Source organism: Larus michahellis, chromosome 26, assembly GCF_964199755.1.
Source record: "Larus michahellis chromosome 26, bLarMic1.1, whole genome shotgun sequence".
Taxonomy (NCBI): domain Eukaryota; kingdom Metazoa; phylum Chordata; class Aves; order Charadriiformes; family Laridae; genus Larus; species Larus michahellis.
Genome location: NC_133921.1, coordinates 1,926,502 through 1,941,764, shown reverse-complemented (window position 1 = coordinate 1,941,764; position 15,263 = coordinate 1,926,502). Strand labels below are relative to the sequence as shown.

The 15,263-nt window shown below is 69.9% G+C and overlaps 2 protein-coding genes across 8 annotated transcripts; one reads left to right on the top strand and one right to left on the bottom strand.

Annotated features, from left to right (window-relative positions):
* Window positions 1-837: 837 nt before the first annotated feature.
* On the bottom strand, window positions 838-3,448 carry SNRPD2 (small nuclear ribonucleoprotein D2 polypeptide). Its single transcript, XM_074567296.1, has 3 exons — window positions 3,311-3,448; window positions 2,513-2,692; window positions 838-1,325 (listed from the first exon to the last, which is right to left on the bottom strand). Coding segments are annotated over exons 1-3 (357 nt in total). The 5' UTR covers window positions 3,313-3,448; the 3' UTR covers window positions 838-1,150.
* A 416-nt stretch (window positions 3,449-3,864) lies between these two features.
* HIF3A (hypoxia inducible factor 3 subunit alpha) lies at window positions 3,865-15,122 on the top strand. 7 transcript variants are annotated; one of them, XM_074567348.1, is made up of 15 exons: window positions 3,865-3,933; window positions 7,072-7,262; window positions 7,626-7,762; window positions 7,930-8,014; window positions 8,562-8,671; window positions 9,153-9,337; window positions 10,063-10,169; window positions 10,892-11,039; window positions 11,348-11,472; window positions 12,044-12,207; window positions 12,582-12,656; window positions 12,785-13,047; window positions 13,254-13,338; window positions 13,732-13,798; window positions 14,204-15,122. In XM_074567348.1, the coding sequence occupies exons 1-15, from the start codon at window positions 3,911-3,913 to the stop codon at window positions 14,326-14,328; spliced, it is 1,890 nt and encodes a 629-aa protein (XP_074423449.1). In that variant the 5' UTR covers window positions 3,865-3,910; the 3' UTR covers window positions 14,329-15,122. The 7 variants fall into 7 exon arrangements, 6 of the variants coding, with proteins under 6 accessions (XP_074423449.1, XP_074423448.1, XP_074423452.1 ...); XM_074567347.1 differs by having other exon boundaries at window positions 12,038-12,207; XM_074567351.1 differs by having other exon boundaries at window positions 10,942-11,039; window positions 12,038-12,207; window positions 14,204-14,343.
* Window positions 15,123-15,263: the final 141 nt, after the last annotated feature.

Below are 15,263 nucleotides of genomic sequence, written 5' to 3'. Positions count from 1 at the left end.
GTCCCAGGCCCAGGTGGGAGCTCAGACCCGGGGGGCGGTTCTCAGGGAGGAGCGGGTACCGGGCCCGGGGGTCCTGCTCAGTCCCGGTGGTCCCGGTCCGGGGGAGGGCCGTTCCCGGGGGAGAGTCCCAGGCCCGAGAGGGGTCCCGGGGGGGGGTCCCGGTGCCGGTCCCGGGGGGGGCGGGGCCGCCGATTCCCGCGCTCGCACCTCGCCCGGCAGCCGGCACGCGCTGGAGGAGCTTCGCGGGCGGGGGGGCGTGGCCTGTGTACGCAGGCGGAGCCCGCCTTAGCGCCTCCTCTGATTGGACGCCTCTGCCGCGGGGGGCGTGGCCTGTGTAAACAGGCGGAGCCCGCCTTAGCGCCTCCTCTGATTGGACGCCTCCACCGCGGGGGGCGTGGCCTGCGCGAAACCAATGGCCCACGGGGCCGGATACAGCAGGGGGCGGGGACAGCGTTAGCCCCGCCCCCACGCCCCGCCCAGCCCCTCCCGTTTTCCCGCGACGGGACAAAGAGCGGCCGGGAGCTGGTGATGAGCCCGGGGCGGGTTCAGTGGACCTGGGAGCGATTCGATCGGCCCGGCGGGGGCGGATGCGGCCGAGGGGGATCAGGCCGGGGGGGTTCGATCGACCCCAGGGCGTTTAATGGCTCTGGGGGGGGTTCGATGGACGCAGGGCGGGAACGGGCTGGCAGGGTTCGATTGACAGCCCGGGGCGGGGTGGAATCAGGCTGGGGGGGGGTTCGATCGACACCCCGGGGGGGAAGATCATGCTGGGGGGGTTCGATCAGCCCAGGGTGGATTCGATGGGCCCCGGGGCGGGGGCACCACAGAGACACCAGGTAGTAACAAACCAGGTTTATTGCCCGTGGGGGGGTGAGCACAGTGCCCGGGGCAGGGGGGAGGGGGCACACATGACAACATGACAACCCCAATTCTGCCCACCCCAGGGGGGCTCGGCCCCCCCCCCCCCAAACACCCAAACACCCCCTGGGGTAGGGGGGAGGGCAGGACAAGGAGGGAGCCCCTGGGGAGGCCCCAGCCCCAGGGCAGCATACAGAGGCTCAGGCGACGCCAAGGGAGCACGGCTGGGCACCCCCAGGAGGCTGTAAGGGCAGAAGGGGTCCCAGGGGACCCCGGGGCGGGGGGGTGTCCCCTACTTCCCGGCGATGAGGGGGTTGCGCAGGACGACGATGACGGAGTCCCCACGCAGGAACATCTTGGAGATGTAGCGGTCCTTGTTCACTGGCTTGGACTTCTTCTTCCCCTTCCCACTCTTGGGCACCTCCGTCCACATCTCCTTCACATTCTCCAGCACCATGTTGCAGTGCCTGGGGGGAGACGGACGCATTTGGGGGTGCCCCCCGCCCCCACGCTGGGGGAGGCAGGGCTGCGGCTCCCCTGAGAGGACACGGGGCAGGGGACATGAGTGAGACCAGGGGAAATCTGAGGGGCCCTGAAGGGATCGAGCTGGACCAGGGGAACTCACAGGGCGACCCTGGAGAACATGGGGGACCATGGGGGAACCCTGCAGTGACCCTGGGGATCGTTGCGGGGGGGGCAAGGGGACATGGGGGATTGTGGGGGGACCCTGGAGTGACTTTGAGGACCCTGCAGGACATTGGAGACCCTGGTAGCTCTTTGGGGGCCCTGGGGTGACCGATGGGGACATTGGGGACCATGGGGTAACCCAGAGGACCCTGAGGGGAATGAGCAGGACCAGGGAGACCATGGGGCACACAAGGGTGACTCAGGGAGACCCCGGAGGACAATTTGGGGGTGACTCAGGGGGACACTGGACACCTCAGAGGTCCAAGAGAGCCTTTTGCAGACCCTGGTGTGACCCAAGGGAAGATTGGGGACCACGGGAGGGGACCCTTGGGGACATTAGGGTTTGTGGGGGGGACCCTGGAGTGACCCAGGGGGACATGGGGAACCATGGGGAGGTGACCCTTGGGGACATTAGTGTTTGTGGGGGGAACCGTGGAGTGACCCAGGGGCACATTGAGAACCCTGAGGGGACCCCAGAGTGATCCAGGGGCACCCTGGGGTGACCCAGGGGCACATGGGGATCTTGGAGTGACCCTGGGGTGACCCTTGAGGACATGGGGGACCGTGGGGGGATCCTGGCATGACCCAGAAGGACATTGAAGACCATGAGGGGACCCCAGAATGACCCAGGAGGAGACTGGGGACTGTGGGGGGACCCTGGGGGGACTCAGGGGGACACTGGGGACCATGAGGGATCCTGGAATGACCCAGGGGGACATTGAGACTGTGAGGGGACCCCGGGGTGATCCAGGAGGACATTGGCGAGATCCTGGGGTGACCCAGGTGGACACTGGGCGACCATGGGGGGACCCTGGGGTGACCCAGGGGGACATCATAAACCCCAAGGATAAAAGAGAGCAGGACCGGGGAACCCTCAGGCACACTGGGAAGCCCCAGGTCATGTCAGGGTGAACCCGCAGGACATCAAGGACCCCTTTGGGGTCACCCTGGGGACAAAGGTGCAGACCTGTCAAAGGCCTTCACGCGTCCCAGGAGCTTCTTGTTGTTGCGGCAGTTGATGAGGACCTGGGTGTTGTTCTTGACGGACTGGGTGAGCACGGAGAGCGGCCCCGTGTTGAACTCCTCCTCCTCCCGCTTCTGCAGCTCCTCCGGCGTCATCTCGCTCTTGGGCTTGTTCAGCAGGCTCCTGCAGGGCCAGCAGGGGACATCACGGGGACGCCGCAGGGCAGGGGAGATGGGGACAGCACGGGGGGACGGCTGTGGATGGTGGGGCTGGGGGTGCGTGGGGCAATGGCGGGGTGGGGGTGGCAGGGAACGCGAGGATGGGGAACAGGGGGTGGCAGGGAACATGGGGATGGGGAACCGGGGTGGCAGGGGGCACTGGATGTGGCAGAGGATGCCAGGATGGGGAACAGGGGGTGGCAGGGGACACCGAGAGTGGCCGAGGACACACTGGGGACAGGGATCTAGGAGTAGCGGGGCCACCACGAACGGCAGGGGACACCGGGATGGGCAACAAGAGGGGGCACGGGACATTGACATGGGGAACTAGGGGTGACAGAGGACACGGGGATGGGGAAGAAGGGACGCCCGGAAACGAGGAACCGAGGGCAGGGGACCACCGGAGACAACGGGGGGGCCCCGGGAGCCTCCGAGCGGGGTCTTGGGGGCGGCGAACCGGGGCCCGGGGGCAGCGCCGAGGCAGCTGGAACGGGACGGGACGCAGCCTAGCCTCCTTCCATCGATCCCGTCCCACCCTCACACCTCGCCCCGGCCCTCCCTGTCCCCGTCCCCCCCCCCTCACATGGCGGCTCCGCTCCGGTCCCGCGTCTCCACTTGCGCGCACCGCCCGTACGTCCCGCTTCCGGGTCACGGCGCCTCCGCAGCTCCACTTCCGGGTCACCGCGCCGCGGCGGGCGGCGAGGCGCCAAGACGCTTGCGCGGAGGGGTGAGGGGGCGGGGCGGAAAAGGGGGGGCGTGGCGCCGGGGAAGGGGCGTGGCCTCGGCGCGGCCACGGCGGCAGGATACGGGATGGGGCGGGGTCTGGCGGGGTGACAAAGGGGCGTGGTTTATGGGGGCGGGGCCTCTGGCCGGCTGCCCGAGGGGGCGGGGCTTAGGCGGGGGGGGTTGGGACTCCATGGGACCCGAAGCCAATGGGGCGGGGCCGGCGGGTGGTGGGCGGGGCCTGGGGGCCCCGGGCTGGGGGCTTTGGCCGTGGGCCAGGGGTGGGGCCACAGCGTGGGGGGCGTGGCCGGGGCAGGGGGCTTTGGCCGGCGGCCCGGGGGGAGTGGCGGCGGAGGGGGGGGGGAAGGGGGGGGGGGGCTCGGTCGGGGAGGGGGCGTGGTCGGGGAGGGGGCTCGGCGCGGTGGGTGCGGGAGCGCAGAGGGCGGCGGCGGCGGCAGCCATGGACGGGCGGCCCGGGGCGAGGTACGGGGCAGGATCGGGCCCCCGGGGGCGGGGGCGGGACAGGATCCGACCCCTGGGGTGGGGGGGTTCGGGGGGGGGGGGGGCGGGCCCGATGGGGGTGCCAGGGTTCGGTCCCCGCGGTGGGGGTCAGGATCCGTCACCCGAGGGGGAGTCCCGGGGGGGTGTCAGGATGCGGCCCCCGTGGGGGATCCTTGCGGGGGGGTCAGTATCCGACCCCTCGGGGAGTCCCAGGGCTCGGTCGCCCGGGGGGGGTCAGGATCAGGCCCGCTGGCAGGGGTCCTGGGCCAGGGTCCCAGGCGGAGGCAGGATCCGACCCCTGGAGGGGGTCCCGGTCCGTGGTCCCCGGGGGGAGCAGGATCCACCGCCCCCGGGGGAAGTCCATGGGTCCGGTTCCCGGGGTGGCACTCCTGGGGCAGGGTCCCCGGGGGGAGTCAGCATCAGTTCCCCTGGAGGGGCTCCGAGGGTCCGACCCCTGGGGGAGGGTGTCATGATCCGACCCCTGGGAGGGATCGTGGGCCCAGGGTCCCGCGGGGGGGTGGTGGCAGGATCCAACACCTGGCGGGTGCCCCGGGGTCCGACCCCTGGGCGGGGGCAGGATCCGGCCCCCTGGGGAGAGTGCGCTCCCTTGGGGGTGGGGCCGGGGGGGGACAGGACCGGGCCAGGGGGGTCCTGGGGGAGGCAGGATCCGTGCCGGGGGGGGTCCCATGGCTGCCCGGGGAGGGGTCCCAGAGTGTTAGGGCAGGATCGGGTCCCTCAAATGGGGGTTTTGGGGGGAGGGGGAGGGACAGGATCTGGCCACTGGTGGGTGTGGGGAGTCCCAGAGTGGGGTGGGACCCCCCTGGGTTGGGGGGCGGGGTGTCCGTCTGTCACCCACCGAGGACGGATGACAACCTGCGGGCAGTGACGGGTGTCCTCGTGCACCGCGAGTGTCCGTGCGAAGCCGGGTGTGTCCATGTGTATCCTCGTGCGAGCCATGTGCCAGCCCAAGCCGGGGGTGGGGGGGGGGGGGCGTGACGTGATGCCAGAGCACACACGTGTGCAAAGGACAAGGAGACACCCCCACACACACACACTGACGCACACGCGTGTGTGAGGACGGGGCTCCCCCACCCCACCGGTGCACACGTGTGTGCCAGGACCCACGGTGCCGCTGCCCCCGGGGGGGGGCCCACGTGCGCGTGTGTGTACATCACGTGTGGCCTTGGTGTGACGTGGCCAGGGATGTCCATCGTCCCCCCCTCCTTCTCCTCCTGTCCCCCCCCCCCCCATCACACGGACACCCGGGTCCCCCTCCCCGGCCTCGGTGGGTCCCCATAGCCCCTGGGGGGGCTGAAAGGGACCCGGGCATCTGGGGTATCATCATCCCCCCCCCCCACTGCAAGCACCCCCATCAAGGCAGACAGGACCCAGGTGTCTGGGACATCCCAGTCCCCCAACCCGACCGGGTGCTGGTCCCAGTCTGAGCCTGGTGCTGGTCCTGTTTAGTGACCGGTTCTGGTCCCAGTCTGGTCCCAGTTAGTGCCCAGTTCTGGTTCCAGTGAGCGCCCGGTTAGTGCCCAGTTCTGGTCCCAGTCTGGTCCCAGTTAGTGCCCAGTTCTGGTCCTGGTTAGCGCCCAGTTCCGGTCCCAGTGAGAGCCCAGTTAGTGCCCAGTCCTGGTCCCAGTGAGCACCCGGTTAGTGCCCAGTTCTGGCCCTGGTTAGTGCCCAGTTCTGGTCCCAGTCTGGTCCCAGTTAGTGCCCAGTCCTGGTCCCAGTGAGCACCTGGTTAGTGCCCAGTTCTGGCCCTGGTTAGTGCCCAGTTCTGGTCCCAGTCTGGTCCCAGTTAGTGCCCAGTCCTGGTCCCAGTGAGCACCCGGTTAGTGCCCAGTTCTGGCCCTGGTTAGTGCCCAGTTCTGGTCCCAGTCTGGTCCCAGTTAGTGCCCAGTCCTGGTCCCAGTGAGCACCTGGTTAGTGCCCAGTTCTGGTCCCAGTCTGGTCCCAGTTAGTGCCCAGTTCTGGTCCCAGTGAGCGCCCGGTTCCTTGCAGTTCCCCCAGTGCCTCGGCGGGTGCGGGGGGGTCGGGGGGGGGGGGAGGCCAGCCTGTCCCGAGCAGAGCTGCCAGCGCACGTGCGGGCTAGCCCCTCATTTGCATACATTCACATACATCAGCATGGCCCCGCCCCATTGGTGGGTGTCACCCCCCCCCCGCACGCGCGCGCACACACACACACACACACACACCCCTCTCTGTGTCCCCCGGCTGCGGCCCCCGGGCACCGCGCCAGGGACAGGAACAGCCCGTCCCGGCCGCCAGCACGTACCCGGCACACACGGGGCCGCACGCACACGGACACGCACACGGACACACCGACACACGGACACACACGCGGGGCCACACGCACATGGACACACCAACACACGGACACACAGACACACACACGGACACATGGACACACCGACACACCGACACATGGATACGCACATGGACACACCAACACATGGACACACAGACATACGGATACGCACACGGACACACTCACACACTCACTCACTCACACACACACACACACACACACACACACACACACACACACACACACACACACATTCACACACACTCACAGACATACACACACACGCACACGGACTCACACACACACACACTCACACTCACACACTCACACACACGCACAGACTCACACACACACACAGACACACACACTCAGACTCACACACAGACACACACACACACACACACAGAGACACACACACAGACTCACACACACACACAGACACACACACACACACACACAGAGACACACACACTCACACACACACTCTCACACACACACACACTCACAAAGACTCACACCCCCCCACACCGCCCTCCGCGTTGTCTCTTGTGTCCCAGCACCCCCCTGTGCCCAGGGGACGCCGTTGGTGTCACGGGGTGTCCCTGTGCCCCCAGTGACAGTGTCCCCACGTCCCTCTGACGGTGTCCCCGTGTCCCCATGTCCCTGCCACAGCGTCCCTGAGCTCACCCTGGCAGTGCCGGCGGCTGCGGCTGCCTGGGGGTGCTGGCAGGGCTGGGGCGCCATGCGGGTGCCGGGGGGGCGGCGGGGGGGCGGCGTGGATGCAGGCGCGGTGCGGGTGCCGGCAGGTCGACGCCGGAGCTGCGGAAGGAGCGCTCGCGGGACGCGGCCCGTTGCCGGCGCAGCCGGGAGACCGAGGTCTTCTACCAGCTGGCGCACACCCTGCCCTTCGCCCGCGGCGTCAGCGCCCACCTGGACAAGGCCTCCATCATGCGCCTCACCATCAGCTACCTGCGCGTCCACCGCCTCCTCGCTGCTGGTGAGCCCCCCTGCGGCGTCCCCGAGGGACCTCCCCGGGGCCACCAAATGCCCAGGGGGCATTGGGGGACGCCTGGGGCAACCATGGCACCCTCCTGGGGCCTCCTGGCACCCCCACGGGGACCCCCCAAACACCCGTAGGACCTCCAGGGACTCCCAGGAGCCCACGGGGCCTCCTGAGGCCTACAGACCTCGGCCCGCCCCAGTCGTCCGTGGGACCCTCCGAGCTCTGCAACCCTCCGACCACCCCAGAGCGCCCCCAGCCCTCCCCCCTCACCCTGACAGCCCCCTGGGGCCCCCCAGAGGCCCCTCCACAGCCCCCTGACACCCCCCATCCCCCCGGCCCGGTGTGGTGCCCCTCCAGGTGCCTGGGCGGCGGCGGCGGAGGAGGTGGATGGGTGCTACCTGAAGGCGCTGAGCGGGTTCGTGATGGTGCTGAGCGAGGCGGGCGACATGATCTTCCTCTCCGAGAACGTCAACCGGCTCCTGGGGCTCAGCCAGGTTGCGGGGGGGTACATTTGGGGGGGGGGGGGGGGGCACATTTTGGGGGCGGGGGGGGCACCATGGGGGGAGGACAGGTGTAGCGTGGTGCTCTCGTGTGAGCGTACTCGTGCGAGGCGTGCGATCCCCCCATCACACACACGCCCCCCCCCGCCTCGCCCACGCAGCTGGAGCTGATCGGCCACAGCGTCTTTGACTTCGTGCACCCCTGTGACCACGAGGAGCTGCAGGACGTGCTCAGCCCCCGGCAGGGTGAGACCCTCGGGACTGTCCCCCCCGCCCAACCCCCAGCACCCCTGGAACCCCTCCGAACAACCCTGGGACCCCTCCGGTGTCCCCCCAGCACCACTGTTGTTCCGCCCAAACATCCCTGGGTCTCCCCTGGGACCCCACCAAACAGCCCTGGGGACCCCTCCAGTGACCCCCAGCACACCTAGGACCACCCCAAACACCCCTGACCCCCTCCCAGTGTCCCCGGGTCTCCTGTGAGACCCACCCAAACAATCCTTGCCCCCCCCTCCCAGCACCTCTGGGACCCCCCAAACCGCTCTGCCCACCCACCCCCTCAGCAGACCTGAGTCTCTTCTGGGACCCGCCCCACAAACACCCCTGGGACCCCTCCAGTGCCCCCCAGCACGACTAGACACCCCCAAACACTCCTGTTCCCCCCCCCCCCAGCACCCTCCAATGAACCCCAGGACCCCTAGGACCCCCCCCAGTAGCTCTGGGTCTCCCCTGGGACACCCCCCGCCTCCTCCCCAGCCCCCCTCAGCCCCCCCCTGACCCTGGCCCCCCCCAGCGGTGCCGCGGCGGCGGGGGGAGCGCTCAGGGCGCAGCTTCTCCCTGCGGATGAAGAGCACCCTGACGGGGCGCGGGCGCTGCCTCAACCTCAAGGCAGCCTCCTGGAAGGTGGGGGAGACATGGGGGGATGTGGGGGGACACGGAGAAATGGTGGGATTTGGGGAGACACGGAGAAATGGTGGGATGTGGGGGGACATGGAGACGTGGGGGGATGTGGGGGGACACGGAGACATGGCGGGATGTGGGGGGAGGATGTGGGGACGTGGGGGGACATGGGGGATGAGGGGGAAGGACGTGAAGACACGGGGGGACACGGGGACGTGCGGAATATGGAGATACGGGAGATGTGGGGGGACATGGGGACAAAGAGACTTGGGGGGGGACAGGGAGGACGTAGCTGTGGCGGGTACTTGGGGGACATGGCGGGGGGCAGAGGGGGGACAGGGCAATGGGAGGACAGAGTGATATCTGGGGCCACAGTGATGGGGGGGCGCAGAGGGGGACACAGCACTGTGAGGGGTTGAGGGGGGGTCTGTAGGGGATCCGGAGGGTCCTGGCACCCCCCGTCCCCACTGCGGCAGCCCCCCAGGTGCTGCACTGCGCGGGCCACATGCGGTCGTACGCGGGGGCCGGGGGGGGCGACCCCCCTCTGCGCTGCCTGGTGCTGATCTGCGAGGCCATCCCCCACCCGGGGGCCATTGAGACCCCCCTGGGCTCCGGCACCGTCCTCACCCGCCACTCCATGGACATGAAGTTCACCTACTGTGACGACAGGTGGGGGGCCACCAGCACCCCAAAACCCAACAACCCCCCCGCGCCGAACCTGGCACCCTCCGGGCCCTGGCACCCCAACTCCCCCCCCCCCAGCATGCTGAATAACCCCCAGCACCGCCACCAGCACCCCAACCCCACCCTTCAAGACACCCAGACCTCCAGCACCCTGACTGCCCCCCAAATGCCGGCACCCAAAAACCCACCCACCCCCCTGGACCTCTGCCCGCCCCCCCCAGCAGCCCAAACCCCCTGCAAGATGCCCAGACCCCCAGCACCCTGCCCTTCCCCAGGACCCCCGACACCCCAAACCCTCCCTGTGCCCTGGACCCCCAGCACCCAGCCCCCCCCCCCCCTTCCCAGACCCCCAGCACCTCAAACCCTCCTAGACCTGCCCGCCGACACCCCCATCCCCATTTCTAGCACCCCGAAAATACCCTGACCACTGGCATCCTCCCCCCCGCCCCGCAGCCCCTCACCTCCCCAGCATCCCAAAGCCCCCCAGACCCCTGGCACCCCAAACCTTTACACCTCGCCCTCCCCCCACCCAGGACCCCTCAGGACCCTTCAGCACCTCAAGGCCCCCCCCCCCCCCCCAGGACTGAATAGACCACATCCAGGACCCTCTTGGGGCCCCCTCCATCCCATAAGGGCCCCCCAGGACCCCATAGGACTTTGTAGGGGACCCCCCCCAAGGGGCCCTCCCCGGCTGATTCGGGGTGCTGCAGGATCGGGGAGGTGGCGGGGTACACCCCCGAGGAGCTGCTCGGCTGCTCCCTCTACGAGTACGTCCATGCCCTCGACTCCGACACCCTCAGCAGGAGCGTGCACACCCGTGAGTGCCCCCCAAAATCCCCCCGGCACCCCAACACCCACCTGGGAACCCCAACATCCCCCTGGGAACCCCAGAATCCCTCCTGCACCCCAATATCCCTCTGGGAACCCCGACACCACCTGGGAATCCAAACATCATCCTGGGAACCCCGACATTGTCCTGGGAACACCGACAACCCCCTGGGGCACCCCGATATCCCCCTGAGCATCTGAATATCCCCCCGGGGCACCCCTGGAAGCTCCATCGTTCCCCCCCTAGGGCTCCCTGGGCACCCCTGGGACACCCACGGGCACCCCAACATCTCCTCTGGGCATGCCAGTATTCCCCCTAGCACCCCCTGGGCACCTCTGGGCACCCCAATATCCCGCTGGGGCACCCCTGGGCACCCCACCGTCCCCTCTGGGCACCCCAGTATCCCCCTGGGGCACCCCTGGGCACCCCACCGTCCCCTCTGGGCACCTCAATATTCCCCTTTGGCACCCCTGAGCGCCCCAATATCCCCCTGGGCACCCCACCATCCCCTCTGGGCACCCCAGTATCCCCCTGGGGCACCCCTGGGCACCCCACCGTCCCCTCTGGGCACCTCAATATTCCCCTTTGGCACCCCTGAGCGCCCCAATATCCCCCTGGGCACCCCACCATCCCCTCTGGGTGCACCAACACCCCCCTCCCCCGGGCACCCCGGCCCCCCCCGGTCACCCGTGGGGTGGTGGCCCCCCCAGTGCTGAGCAAGGGCCAGGCGGTGACGAGCCAGTACCGGTTCCTGGCCAAGCGCGGGGGGTTCCTGTGGGCGCAGACCCAGGCCACCGTCATCGCCAACAGCCGCAGCGCCCAGCCCGAGGGCATCGTCTGCCTCACCTTCGTCCTCAGGTGGGGGGGACACGGGGTGGGGACAGGGGGGAGCGACACGGGGGGGGACGGGCCCTCTGCGCAGTGTCGGGTGCCCGTGGGACATTGGCGCTGTCTAAGTGGTGCCTTGGGAGGTGCAGCCCCCCCAGATCTCAGCCCCCATCCCCAGTGCTGGGGGAGGGGGGCGGGCAGCCCCCCAAATCTCAGCCCCCATCCCCAGTGCTGGGGGGACACTGCAAACCCGTCGTTTTGGGGGGGGGTCGCTGCCCGTGGGGTCCCCGTCCCGCGGGGGCTGACACCACCCCCCCCCACGCACACCCCCTCCTCAGCCGTGTGGAGCAGCGGGGGGTGGTGCTGTCGCTGGAGCAGACCCAACGCCGGGGGGAAGGGCGCCGCCTGCCCCCCCCCGCCCCCGGCCCCGACACCCCCGATGCCATCCTCAACCTCAGCCTCGGTGGGCACCAGTTGCGGCAACTGGGAGCACTGGGAGGGGGTGTTGGGGGGGTCACTGGCCGGTGACGGGGGTACTGGCAGCAATGGGGGGGCACTGGGAGTTGATGGGGGTACTGGGAGCACTGGGAGAGGATCATGGGGGGCACTGGGGCTTGATGCATGGGGGTCTGGGGGGGGGTCTGGGATCTCCGGGGGTTGTCCCTGGGAGGGGGTTTGGGGTCCCTGGGGCATGGGTCCCTGGGGGGGGCTTTGGGGGTCCCCCACCCCATGTGATGGTGCAGAGAGGGGTGGGGGGTCCCGTGGGCGCTGGAAGGGGTCCCTGAGGGTCTCTAGGGGGGGCTCGGGGGGGTGCTGGTGGGTCCCGGGGGGGGTTCTGGGGGTCTTCTGCCCCCTGTGATGCTGCAGGGAGGGGTGGGGGGGGATCTGTGGGGTCCCTGGGGGATCCCTGGGAGTCCCCTGTCCTGTGTGACGCTGTGGGCAGGGGTGTGTGTGGGGGGGCCTGTGGGTGCTGGGGGTCCCTGGGGGGGTCCCTAGGGGGTCTCCACCCCATGTGACGCTGTGGGCAGGGGTAGGGGGCCCGCGGGTGCTGGCTTTCCTGCGCCCGGCCCATGTCCCCGAGGCGGTGCTGCAGCGGGACCCCCGGCGCTTCTGCTCCCCCGAACTCGCCCGTCTCCTCGCCCCCATCTTCGACCCCCCCCCAGCACCCTCCCGCCGCCGCCCCCACAGCCCCTCCCCGGTGAGTCCAGCCTCAGGGCTTTTGCCGGGGGGGGGGGTGGGTGGTGGTGTCCCAGCCAGGCTTGGAGGGAGAGGGCACCTTGGGGGGGTCCCTGTGAGACTTTTGGAGGTCCCAGCCAGGCCCTGGGGAAAATGGGGGGGGGAGATCCTTCCCAAGCTATGGGGGGACTGGGGGGTTCCTTGGCAAGGCTGGGGCGGGGCGGGGGAGGGGTCGTGGAGCCCTGGGGTTGGCCCTGGGAGGTCATGGCCAGGGTGAGGGGTCTGGAATCCTGAAAGAATATGGGGGGGAAGTTTGGCTTTGGAGGGGAACTTGGGGGGGGGGTCCTGGGCAGGCTGGGGGGGTTCTGGGGGTCCATGGCTGTGCCCCACCCCCAGCCCCCCGGGGACGAGCTGCTGTTCGAGGTGCAGAAGCTTTTCGCGGGGAGCCCGGGGCCCCGAACGACCCTGCAGGTATGGGGGGGCCTGGGGGGGACCCCTGTCATGCAGGGGGGGGCCCTGCCCCTGTCCCCACCTTGGACCTGGCCATGCCGGGGGGGGTGTGTGTGTGTGACCCTGTCTCCCTGTCCCTGTCCCCCCAGGCGTCGCCCCTGGACCTGGCCATGCTTGCCCCCTACATCCCCATGGACGGCGACTTCCAGCTGGGCGGGGCCGAGGCGCCGCGTGGGCGGGGCCCGCGCCCACCCGGCCCCGCCCCCTCGGCCGCGGCCCCGCCCCCTCGGCCGCGCGCCCGCAGCTTCCCCGGGCGCGGCTCCGCCCCCTCCCGGCCCGGCCCCGCCCTCCCGCGCTGGGGCAGCGACCCCGCCCTCGGCCCCGCCCTGGCGCCCCGCCCCACCAGGAAGAGGTGGGCGGGGCGCCGCGCGCGGGGAGGCGGGGCCGGATTTGGGCGGGACTCGGTGGGAAGGGGCTCTTATGGGAGGGGCTTGGCGGGGTGGGGCAAGTTAGGGGCGGGGCTAAGGGAGGGGGCGGGGTCTGGGAAGGGCAGGTGGCGGGAGCCGGGGTGGGCGTGGCGCGGGTGGGCGTGGCGCGGCGTGTGACGGTGCCGCGCAGGGCACGGGAGCTGAGCGGGGAGGACGCGGGGGCCCCCCTGAAGCGCCCCGAGCTCGACCCCCACCTGCTGCCCCCCCTCGGCCTGGTACGAGGGGACACGGGGGGTGGGATACGTTGGGGGGGACGGGGGAGGCGGGGGGGGGACGGGGACGAGACGGCGCGGGGGGGGGGGGATGCACGCAGGGGACGAGGCGTGGGGGCACCGCGGGGGGGGGACATGGATATGGGGACACGGTGGGCACGGGGGTGGGAGGGGGCGGGGGGAGGCACTCATGGGGGGGGGGGGGGGGTAGGGGCCATGGGAACACACGGGGGCGGGGGAGGGGGACTGTGGGGACGTGGGGTCAGGGGAAGGGGACAGCCTGGGGGGCGGGGCGGGGACAGGTGGGAGGGGGGCAGGGTGCCCTGTCCCCATGCCCCCCCTCCCCTCCGTGTCCCTACCCCCCCCTCCCACCCCCCCCCGACGTGTCCCTCGCAGGGGCTGCTGCTGAGTGGGGAGGACCCCCCGGGACTGAGCCCCTCCCTGGGGCAGGAGCAGCCTCTCGGTGAGGAGGGGCCCCGAACGAGGGGGACCCCGATAATAGCGGGGGGGCAACCCCGATAATGGCTGGGTGGTAATTGGGGGAGGCCCAAAACCTGGGGGGGACCCCGATAATGGGGGTTTAATCCAATAATGGGGGTTTAATCTAACAATGGGGGATCCAATACTTGGGGAGGGCCCCCCTCCCCGGGTTTGGAAGGGGGTGAAACCCAGGAAGACCCCCCAAAACTGGAAGGGGTGAAAATAGGAGGACCCCGATAACAGGGGTGAAATGGGGGGGGGGGGGGCACAAGCAGAAAGGGGGAGGTGGAGGGTCACTAAAATGAGGCGGGGGGGAGGGACTACCAAGGGAGCTTGGGGGGGTATGTAAAGAGAGGGGACCCCAATAATATGTGTCCCCCCCTCCCAGCGCTGCTGGCTGATGGCCTGGCCCTGCCGGGGGTCCCCCCGCACCCCACCCTGGGGCCCCCCCAGGAGGAGACCGAGGGGCACCCAGGAGGACCCCCCCGGGGTGCATGTCTGGGGAGCAACTGAGGGGGGGGGGCTGCATATGGAAGGGGCCGCCCCCCCGCAAAACCACAGAGCCCCAACCACCTTGACGGGGACCCCAGAACACAACTTCTCTCCTCAAAACCGAAGGAGGGGGGTCTGAAACACCCCCCAATACCCAATGGGGAACCCCCAAAAAACCAGCCCCCCCAACCCACCCCACAAGTGGGGGGGCCCCCAACCTGGCACTCAGTGGGGCCCCCCTAAACCCATGTCCCCGGTGAGGGGGGGGGACACCAAAAGCCATGACATCTCCCACAGACCCTGGGGTGCCCTCAGTGTCCCCCCTCCCAGCCTGGGGCGCCCCCCTCCCCCCATTAATTTCCCCCCCTTGATGCCCCCTCCTCCACCAGGCCCCCATCCTTGGGGGCTTTGACCCCCAAGTGTGGGGGACACCCCTCCAGTCTGTTGCCCCGCACTCATGGGAGCCCCCCCCACACCCCCTCACCCATGGGGCACCCCTTGGGGACCCACCTGTATCTCCCCCCCAGCCCCCCAGCTCCGAGGACCCCTTGGAGGGCCCCCCTCAATTTGGGACTCCCCCAACCCCCCCAGATCCTCCCCCATAGGGAACCCACTGAGCCCCCGCTTCTGGAGGTCCTCACCACCCCCCCCAACCATGAGGCCCCCCCCCCCCCCCCCCATCTTCTCATGGGGCCTCCCAGGGCCCCCCCCTCCTACCTCGGCCTGGCCCCCACTGGGGCGGCATGGGGGGGGCCCATCCTCCCCACTTGGTGCTGGGCTGAAAATGCCCCTTTGGGGGGGCCCCAGAGACACACACCCCCCCCCCTCCCCCCATCAAATCCGGGACCACTGGGGCAGCGCCTCCGTCCCCGGGGACCCCCCTTTATAGTGCTCCGTCCTGCACGGCCCTGGGGCCTTGGAGAGACATCCTTGTGCGAGAGCCTCGTGCAAGAGCT

Bases quoted from the DNA above. Each gene is read 5' to 3' on its own strand.
- SNRPD2 (XM_074567296.1), bottom strand. The intron at 1,326-2,512 runs GTCTGCACCTTT...GTCTCCCCCCAG, and splicing joins CGCGTGAAGGCCTTTGACAG to GCACTGCAACATGGTGCTGG.
- HIF3A (XM_074567347.1), top strand. From the start codon at position 3,911: ATGGACGGGCGGCCCGGGGCGAG. The intron at 12,208-12,581 runs GTGAGTCCAGCC...CCCCACCCCCAG, and splicing joins GCCCCCACAGCCCCTCCCCG to CCCCCCGGGGACGAGCTGCT. The intron at 12,657-12,784 runs GTATGGGGGGGC...CTGTCCCCCCAG, and splicing joins GGCCCCGAACGACCCTGCAG to GCGTCGCCCCTGGACCTGGC.